Source organism: Anopheles maculipalpis, chromosome 3RL (assembly GCF_943734695.1).
Source record: "Anopheles maculipalpis chromosome 3RL, idAnoMacuDA_375_x, whole genome shotgun sequence".
In the NCBI taxonomy this organism is placed as follows: Eukaryota; Metazoa; Arthropoda; class Insecta; order Diptera; family Culicidae; genus Anopheles; species Anopheles maculipalpis.
The window spans coordinates 27,684,286-27,694,572 of NC_064872.1; the positions used below are offsets into that span (position 1 = coordinate 27,684,286).

A 10,287-nucleotide genomic window follows, 5' to 3' on the forward strand; every position below is an offset into this window, starting at 1 on the left:
TAAACTCCTCTCCAAGACGCACAAGTTTTTGAAGAAATTTGACTAAGCAGGGCGCCATGGAACGGGTGAACCCTTAGAACACACACGTTGCAATCAGGCTAATGCGTAAATAACCCACTACTCAGATCCAGGAGCTGGGGCCAGATTCAATTGCGTCTGGGAGACTGAGTGTCCTGGCAGGGGTGCTACATGAACCGCACCACGAGTCGCCGAAACGGCCGTAGCAGCAGGAGCCGGAGCAAGGGCAACTACAGCTGGACCAGCAGGTGATGGCGCCAAGAGCAGTGTGGGCGTTCCGGACACATCTAACGCGATCGGTGCCGGCCAAGCATGAACGATCGTGGGAGCCGGATTAGACTGGACGACAGTTGCACCAGGAACGGCAAGTCCGGCCGGAGCAGCGATCGCATATCCTGGTGCGAGAGCTAGCGGGATCACGGATCCTTCAGCTACCAGTGCAGTTGCGGCAAGGACAAGAACTACGATGCACTGTGATAAGAGATCGGGATGAAGTTGAGGCAGTTTGTACCTAATAGTCCTTGTGGGCATCGGAACACGTACCTTCATGATTGCACTGTGTGGTGTGATATCTTTGGAGTAGAGCACTACAAACGGTTGAAAAATAGCGTACTAGTTACTAGCAGAACACGTTTCGTTCGACACTGCAGATCAGAATCTGATGAGCTCCGGTTCTATCTGTCTTCTATTTATATCAACATCCAGCAGCAGTAGAACTACTTCTATCAATTCCCGGGCAGAAGATATCCAAGGGACAACCGGCCGGACCGAGACATAAGCCCGTCTAAGAGAGTTGAATTAATTACCCACCAACACAGGGGCCCCCGGTAGTATCGCTCAAACTTAGTTGGACATTTCATCAGCATTTGATGGCGCGAGTCCGCTTGTTCGCGAGTCCACGAGATGGGACACACCATTTTAGGACCGGTTCAAACCCGCCAGGGTTTGGCGATGGAATTGGATTACAATAATTATTAGCATACATTATTGGTTCCAAATGGAGACAGCGGTGAGGACTGTGACATGATACACGCGTCACACCGTACAGATGCTCAGTACAGAGGGAAGTGTGATGTAACCTGTACCGTTCCGACGGTGCCACCAACATCAGCTGGTTGGATGATACATGCCTTCTGTGGATGTTACAGAACAGAGGAAATATATTCCAACACCGGATTGATGACGTCGGAGTTGTAGGTTCTCGGTTGATATCTAAATGTATGTGACACATTGGAGTACAATTGCACCAGGCACACCTTTGAAACCAGATTCAGTAGAAGCTGGTTTGATTTATTTGCATTCCGTTAGAAATGGACGAGCACCGTTATCGTAGCCAGGAGGCCTATAAAAGCAGATGTCAGTTGCGTTATCATTGTTAGTTGTGCTCGTTTGTTGGAGTGGATTATAACAAATAGGACTCGTTTAACCCCACTTTCTTGTTTTTGTACTCAATCTATAAAGCACTGGTAATATCATTTTAAAAGTGAATACTGTTTCGGTTCAAATAATGTTGAAAGCATTATTTAAAGAAGGAGTTAAGTCTCTAAGGGGTCTAAAACATGTGTTCTTTACACTTTAGTCAAATTCGATTGATTGGGGGGTACTTTATGATGTGACTATAGTCCGTTTGATAATCCTGGCGTATGAAGACTGGCCCCATTTTCAACTGTTACACCGAGCGCTAGATGTACCTATGTGGGAGATTAAAATATCGTAGCGACCTTAGAGACCTTGGATTTCAGGATCCGAATATCCGTTTAAATGACGAAAAAATCCTGGGTAAGATGGGCAGATTGCCACGACAATCTTGGAGTCGTTTAAGACAATCGTTATAGACAATAACTTAAGACGTTATAGAAAATAACGAAAAACGAAATCATAACGGCGCTTACACATCGTCTTCAGGAAATTTTTCTGAGCAATCGAAGGTTCCAACCATTATATGGTTTAATTGTTTAAGCGTCATCTTTAAGAGCTAAAAATCGAACATTTGCTTTGCTTTGGGACACCATGCATCATGTATGCATTGTATTAACCACAAGGTTTGAACAAGTCTCGGTCAGAAACTAATTCTAGATCGGTTCGCTTTTGATCCGAAGGGTTTGGCGCTCTAGAATCACATCTATAGTATATCAATAATAGTCTGGTAGGTATCTATTTTTCCTTTAATCGAAGATCTAATGTCTCATAGGAGTGCCATTCTAATGCAAAGCATAATGTGTGAGTCAATAGCGAAATACCTGTAATGTATTTTGGATGGTACAAAGTATTTGAATTGATTAATTTAAAAATCATAGACTTCGACATAAAATTGATTGTAAATATAGACCTCAAGGCTCGAAGTTGAAAGTAAAATCAGCTTCAATAATTCAACACCAACTACAAATCGGTGCAGCTAACGATTAATTGTGTAGTTCGCTACATTTTTCCGGCTAATACCATTTTACGACCAGTACGATACGTCATGCTTACGGGGTGTTGTAGGACAAATTTCTGCTGAACGTAGCCGTGGACTGTAGTGTACCAACCAAAACAATCCCGACACACACAAAAAACAGCTCTCGTAAATCTTCCAACCTACCGCCTGCATGATGAAGTTTTATTGCTCACGATGTAATGTTAGCAAAAATAGCAGCTAAATAAGAAAATACCAACGCCTGTCCGGTGCAACTTGCATGTGTCGGCTACAAACCGCTAAGCCGTTGTCGTTCGGGTCGTACGAACTGCCTCGGAACGCAGCGGTAGTTCTGGTACATTCCACTTCCCGCTTCGCAAGCTCGAACATTTGTTCACCAGCCGTCGAAACAAGCAAGCCCTTCCTTTTTCTGCGTCTACTGTTGCAGCTACCCATTCCCCTTGCAGGCCCCGTTTTTGTTCGGCCAGGCAGCGGCCCACTAAAGCACACGAACCCTCTCTAGCGCCAGCCAGCATCTTGCCCATTGGAATGTGACATTGATCTTGACGACGAACGAGAGCACGCGCGATCGCGTTTTCGCGCTAGTTCGGAACGCGGATGGCTTTCGCTTTTTATCTTGCGTGTGTTTGGGCTACGTTTTGTTTCTGTCCGTAAACCTGTGGCCGAAGCTTTTTTTGTGGGAGTGCGATGTGTTGTGGTTCGGTGCGTTAATCGACGCCGTAAAGTTTGTCACCCGTAACGGACCTCCTGTGAATGGTGAACTTTCGGTATGGTTTGATTTCGGCAAACGCGTGGTAAATTGCTGCACGCGATCGGATCGGGTAGCCTGGGTGGGGATCAAGCGTCATTAGATTATTGGGTGCAGCGTTGAGCATTATTACCAGTGCGCTTTCCTTCTTTGCTTCTTTGCTGTAATACATGAGCAGAGGCCGGAGCGACGTGGCAAAGTGCAATCGGGCAAACGGTTTTGATGGCGAAATTAAATTAACTAGCATTAACACCCACCCACGCCAAATTTTTGAACCCTTGAGTGTTCATAATGAATTTGAATCAACATTTTAAAATTAAAATATCACATCGTATAGTTTTTGTATCCTATAAAGGAGAGTTTTATGACTTTTTTAATTTATGACAATATAAAAGAAGGTTTACGGGCAACGGCACATTGTTAATTTGATTTGATAGGAAGCTGGTTTGTGGTAAATTGTAAGTTGGCTGCTTTTTTCATTGAGGAACGGCATGTCCGTATTGCTAGACTTATTACTACCATGTAGTGAGGATAGTTAGTCCTTACTACGGGGGGACGGTCTGGATGGGATTTGGACCCCGGTCCTTTCGTGTGAAGACTGATTTCGCTGTTGCCTACACCACTGGATCGGTCCATAAGTAAGAAATAGATTTCTGAATTTGTTACAGGCCTTATTTATACCTAAGTCCCGTGTTTCTAACAGCACTATCTCCCCATAATATTATCATCAATTTTAACGTACAATATGAAGCAGCAAAGTTACTGCATTTCATAAGACTATCTTTAACAAGTAGTTTAACTAGTGATTTTTATTTTGCAACAGCTTGTCTATTGAGGGATTGTTTTTATTCAATAATTTGCCCCCACCAGGAAAGTTTAAATGTGACAGCATTTATCTGCTTCAAGGGATAACTAACGAAAATACTTGTACCCTGGATCGATGGTATAATCAAACGCATTGATTCGTTGGTATGTTTTCGCATTCCGATTGCAATCGACAACAATATGGCACTGTAAAACCGCTCTAGGATAGAGTTTTTTTTGCCTCCTTTTCCTTGTATTGCGACAGGCTCGAATCGCCAAATGATCAGTCCTATGAAACCCTTCCGTCTGGATCATAAGCCTGAAGAAATGCTGACTGGATTGGGGTAGATAAGTGTTAGTTAAACATTCATAGACGAAACGTTCCCAGTTTTCGCTCTAACCCGACACAAATAGGTCGCAAGGTGTAATGAAACGGCAGGCAAAATTTCATAATATCAAGCTCTCGCGTGTCCGGCATATCGAATACCACACCGGTCGGGTTGATATGTTTGCCTAAACTCGCTTTCCTTTCGTGTACCATTTCCCTCCAATTCCCGATGTGTGCTGATGTAATCTGATCGAATCGAACAAGTTCTACGAAAAGCACTGCATGCACAAAAAAATGGGACAAAATGGCAACCTCCATGCGGACCCAGGCCGAGAAAAGTAGAGCACAAGGAAATGACGCCTGCACCGGACAGGCAAGAGTGCACACCTTTGGCTAGCTGTTGGGCGAGAGTCGCCGCGTGTAGGAGTCCCTTGTGCAGACACAGGTGGTGGGAATTTAGGTTGAACTATGGTAAGGGTTGTGTGTTTTTGCGACAGTTTGTTGTTTTTTTAGCCGGTAGTCTGTGAAACAGTGAGACATTGATCCTCAGGAACGCGGCGCTATTTGTTTTTTGAGTACACATACGAGAGGGAGTCGGAACATTTGCATACGTGAGTTCAAGGAGGTATTTTTACTTTCATTTTTAGGGCTATTTATTGGAAACAGGAAAACATGAATCGGATTCGCGGGGGGGTCATGGGTTAAGAATGCGCGTGGACTTTAATTGGATCCCGAGTAATGTGTATGGCACATGACCCACGCTATTGCTGATGAAACGGTCGTTGAACGTGTCGTCAGAATGATGCATGGGCGTAATTATGGGAGTAGTTGAATAATTCTAGGGAAGAGCTTTAGCTTGTTGTTTAAATAGTTTTAAATATGTGGTTCAACAATAGTTATTCGTTATTAAGTATTGTTATTAAGAGCGACTCGGTGTTGTAGGGGACAGCTGCGCCGGGCCTCAAACGGCAGGACTAGGGTTCAAATCCCATTCGGGCCGTCCCCCAGTAGTGAGGACTGATTGAATGATTACATGGTATCGGCAAGTCTGGTAAGCCATTCGATGGCGTGTATCGTTATGAATCGGAAGCATAGAGTCATAAATCAAGCTTAGCACAAGTAACACCAAACTAAATAAACGTAAGCCGAACGAGTAAAATACGCTCTTGATTAGATATTTGAACAAAAGATTGTATTCTACAAATAGGTTCAGGTTTCAGCCAAAGATAAATTAATGCTCCATTAGGATATTGTGTTGCATACTATTTTGTTAATTTTGATTTAAATATGCAACGATGGTTAAAGTGGATAAACGAACAGTATACTTCTAAATCTTTAAATACTAGTATTTCTTGCAGCTTGAATTTTTGAAAGTGTCCTTGACAGTCAAATTTCACATCTTTGACAAATCGATAGGATAGGCCAATTTATAACGAATTGATTTATAGAGCGTATAACATAAGTAAATTATTATACCATTTTTTTAGCGAAACGATTTTACCACAAATTTTGATGGATACAAGTCGCTCGAACAAAAAGAATGCAGCCAAAACGCTCCCCCATGATCTTACTGTTAATTTTATTACGAGTTCGGTTTCTTGTTTTTAGTTTCGTTTGTTACAACCGATTCGCAAGATGAATTTCGTTAACGATGGAACCATGAACCGATTTATAGGATACGATAAAACACTAAAACCTTGCACCGTGCTACAGCTTCTGTTCGGTGGTACCAGGTGCGATCAGCTTCTGGTCTACGGTGTGTCCCGGTAGCGGTGCAACATGTACCGAGCCGGCGTTAATGGCTTCGTACCTCGCGACGGGTGTCTTGTCCGCCCCGGTACCGTACTCCGTGCCGAACGTGGCAATGTCCTTCACTACGGCTACCTTGGCGTTGGGCGCTACTGGAGCAGCTGCTGCACTATTTACGCCGTTAGCCGGTGCTGAGCTTACACCGACCACCGGTGGCGTTTGAAGAGTAGCTGGTTGAGGATTGTTGTTGCTGTTATAGTTTAGTGAGGAATAGGACACTGCAGCAGCATCCGAATTCGGGAGTCCATGACGAATGACCTGCACCTGGGGTGGTAGCTGAGCCATGTTGAATGGAGGGACTGCTAATCCGGGAATAAATTGTTGCTGTTGCTGCGGTGGAACTGGCAGTGGAAGCTGGTAGGGATATTGGCCAGGTTGAAGGTACGGTAGAGGGAGCTGTGCTGGGAAAGGGACTGGAACCTGTGGAAGTTGTACACCGGGGACTTGCTGAAGTAGCGGATATTGCTGAGCAGGCAGAAACTGTGGGGCGGCGTAAGGATAGGCCACATTTGGACCAGCAATTGGTTGCCAGTCGTTGTACTGCACGAGCGCCTCATTGAAGTATGGATCAATCAGCTGCTGTTGAGCGTGGGCAAGTGCCAACACAGACACTAGAGCTATCAGAGTCTATAGAAATGACATATTTGCTAAGTTAGTGATACACTTCCACAAACTATGTTTATCTGCGACTCACTATACCTTCATGATGCTGTTAATAACGATCACAACCTGCACAAGATAACACTCCACACTAAGTCACTCTGACACCGATCGACACAGTTTGATTGGAAAAACTCAATGAACGATCAGTTTTATATGACGTTTTCACGCCGATTGGAAAATTGCGAAATATTGAAGACATCGGCAGAGATATGCTCTTGGTAGCTATAGTGGGAGCACACACCCAACGGAAGGTCATCATCGTATCGCTGGTTGACGGTTAATGGTCACTTTCTAGGTCGTACCATCGGTAGTCATGGCAGCAAACAGTGAAACCCTCAGTAACTCTTAATGTGGATTGCTCTCGATAAAGTTTCGGTCAATTCGCCACGGTTAGGAAGCAGACGGAAGTTATGATAGACTAACGGAGCTGTTACAGCAGTAGAGGTAGAGGATTTCCTTCAACTAACGGATGAGGAAAGCCTTGTCAAACTAGATCGATTCGAAAACGCTATCGGGCAATAAAAATTCACACACCACGTGCTGATGCTCCTCCTTCTTCAATCCTCTATTCAGTGGAGTGGAAGTACCACCACCGTATGGTGTGTTTCAAAATTAATGTAATCATCGTTATCTTTATTTATTAACTTGGGTACTACTGTCATGTCAATAGGATATCCGTGAATTGGAATTCCGTTGTGCAACACCAATGACGCGATTGGTAACATTGGAAGCACAGCAATCTTTGGCGCCCATGACAACAATGCGTGGTGTCGCCAAAGTGTCCAGATTCCAGTTTCCTTATTCAGATCGTATAAGAACTCATGCAAGGTAGGATTGTTTAATCAGTGGATTACTTAATGCACCCGGGTCCAATAATGTTCCCCCTGCTGTTGCAATACTGGTCCACCTTTGCAAGGACCTGCCGATCGTAAAGACTTACTGCGACTTAGCAGAACCCCCAGGAGCATTTGCGAGCCATCGAGCCTCAACCGAACGTGGCAAGCAGTTGAGCAGCATTTGATCGTTCCACTTACTCGGTCTGCCGGCATTGGGAATTGGCTCTGGACATTGCTAGTAGTGAACCTGCTCCGAAGCAATCGAAACAAGTTTTCCCTTCTTGGACCGTCCATTGTCCATTGCGGATCGCTCTGGATCGCTCGGGCTCTAGCCTTTGTCCACCAGCTATTTTATGTGCCTTCTCTGTTTTGCTTTACGTTAATGGCTAGTTTGCCTTCTCTTGCCTCAACTACACACGGCGTCGGCATGCAAGAATAAAAGCGGCTCGATTTAGCACTCGATCGCGATCGATAGTTTTCGCGCACGGGTTCAACCATCAGAACATGTTTTCAACAACCACATGGCTATTCTAGTTGAGCAGTTGCACCTTGTCCTGTGCGCTGGCCTGGTTGCCGGATATAAAGTCTTCGCCCCAGCAGGGGTAACTTTTTCGTCGATTACTATGATTGGTACCCGGGCCGGTAAGGTGATTTAGTTTTAGATGCCAGGCAGTAGATCTATGGCGTGCACATGCTATGTAGGCGCTGGCATACGCGTGTCTGTTCCGTGTATGTTTTGGGCGCTGCTCTTGTGGTACGTGCTAACCTGGCGCAATTATGATACAAAATCGAGTAGAATTAAATACAGCTAAATGTTTACTGTCCAAATAATGTATAACCTTTTATTACCTACACATTAAAAACACCTAAAATGTTAAGTATGTACATCGGAATATTAACAACGGTCTTATAGTGGTAGAACAAGCAATATATTTTTTTATTTTAACATAAATATAGGTTAAGATGCAAATAAACGGCAGCAACATCAGGAAGATCAAAATAAAGCCTTATAAAGTTTTTCATACTTTATTTTACGAACTGTTTTGTGCAAGTTTTTTAGTTAGCAGAAGCTCGTTGTATAATGTTTCAGCATTAATATAAATTTCGATTTATCATAAACCTCTCTTTAATGGCTGTCTGATATAGATAAATGCCAGTAATTTGTAGCTTATATTATTTTATTTTGGATAATACGGCATAGCCGCATATATGCAAAATGCATATATGCATTTTTTACAATAATTAACATTTGTCTCTATTGATTTTTTATTCAGAATAATCGAAATTTCTACGATAGAAGATGTTTTTAAAAATTGCCTTATTAATTGTATTATTTGATTCTTTTTTACCAGTTTTATTTTGAGTATTTCAACTCCTGCTTAGCAATACGGCCTGGCCGTCCCTTATGAATAAAAAAAAACTCCTTCTTTCAAAATTTATGGATTGAGCTAAACCCGTACAATTTTTTCATGGCAGTATTTTGTTTAGTTATTGTTGGAACCTTATATTTAATGGTTATTTAATTTGAAAAAATATATTTTTTTCAAAGTTGAGCTAAAAAAAATGCATGCGATTATTAATAGGTGTTTGTTTTACATTATATTTTTAAAGCACAAGTTTTTTCAGTGTCACAAACCTTTCATTGGTAAACTAGAGTATGTAATAAGTAGTAAAACGTATTTATGTATCTTGAAACGAATAAAAAAGAAAAGTTAGCAAAAAGCTTGAGCTTTCGATATGATAGGTGAACATGATCATCGACAAAATTCAACGTGAGGTTTGAAAGTATAAAAAAGAAATTACGAAAAAAATGGATAGGCATATTTTTTTTAATTTCCTCAGTTGTAAGCGTACACTTAGTCCTCTAATACAATGTGACAGTCAGGATAGAATTACTGTAGTGTTTTGATTAATCATAACACACTAGTTGTCCGTATTGCAAACGTGTACACATGTCTTTACACTGCCGCCTTACGATATACTACACCTCCAATGCCTGTTTAGGAGCAGCTCGGTACGACGGTTTTCCTTTCCGGCAATCTCTTGCTCCACAAAAAACCTATCCGAGCAAAACGAACATTGTGAGACAAAGAGAGTGAGAGAGAAAGAGATAGAGAACAAAAAAATAAATAAACATATAAATGGCAGTAACTGAATCAAGGTTACTGCCGCCTTTCTACAAACCGTCCGAGAGACTCGCCCAACGTGGTCGTCAGTGAGCCGAAGCAATTGAATCTAGCAGCAGTACCAGCAGCACCAGCATTCCAGCGTCTTTGACGGGCTCAGGATGATGGGTTGAAATCGGTCGCTCTGATCTACGATCTGGGTGAAGATTTAGCGTTCTTAAAGCACGGCACTTAGCTCACCTGGTGCGCCGGGTAAGCCGTCAATCGTTCTGTGATGGCGTTCGTTGGCTGGTAGCAATGAAGCCTTTTTGAAGTGTTGGAAATCAAACTAGATTGAGCTGTGGAGGTTTTAGGGCGTAATAGAATCGTTACCGTGGTTCAAGACATTTCCGAAGTGTGGCAAGTCTTTAGATTTCGGAATGGGATTCTTGATAACGATCGGGGGTCGCCTAGAAAATAGGGGAGATCTTACGAGAATTGTAGATAAATTCGGTTTAGATACAGGACGATGATTGTGGATTAAAATTTTTAAGGTAGAG

The 10,287-nt window shown here is 42.8% G+C and overlaps 2 protein-coding genes across 2 annotated transcripts; both read right to left on the bottom strand.

Annotated features, from left to right (window-relative positions):
• Window positions 1-117: 117 nt before the first annotated feature.
• LOC126565625 (adult cuticle protein 1-like) lies at window positions 118-673 on the bottom strand. Its single transcript, XM_050222822.1, has 2 exons — window positions 562-673; window positions 118-489 (listed from the first exon to the last, which is right to left on the bottom strand). The coding sequence occupies exons 1-2, from the start codon at window positions 565-567 to the stop codon at window positions 118-120; spliced, it is 378 nt and encodes a 125-aa protein (XP_050078779.1). The 5' UTR covers window positions 568-673.
• Window positions 674-6,021: 5,348 nt separating this feature from the next.
• Window positions 6,022-6,828, bottom strand: LOC126560527 (ataxin-2 homolog). Its single transcript, XM_050216485.1, has 2 exons — window positions 6,823-6,828; window positions 6,022-6,750 (listed from the first exon to the last, which is right to left on the bottom strand). Exons 1-2 carry the CDS (start codon window positions 6,826-6,828, stop codon window positions 6,022-6,024), a joined length of 735 nt encoding a protein of 244 aa, XP_050072442.1.
• Window positions 6,829-10,287: the final 3,459 nt, after the last annotated feature.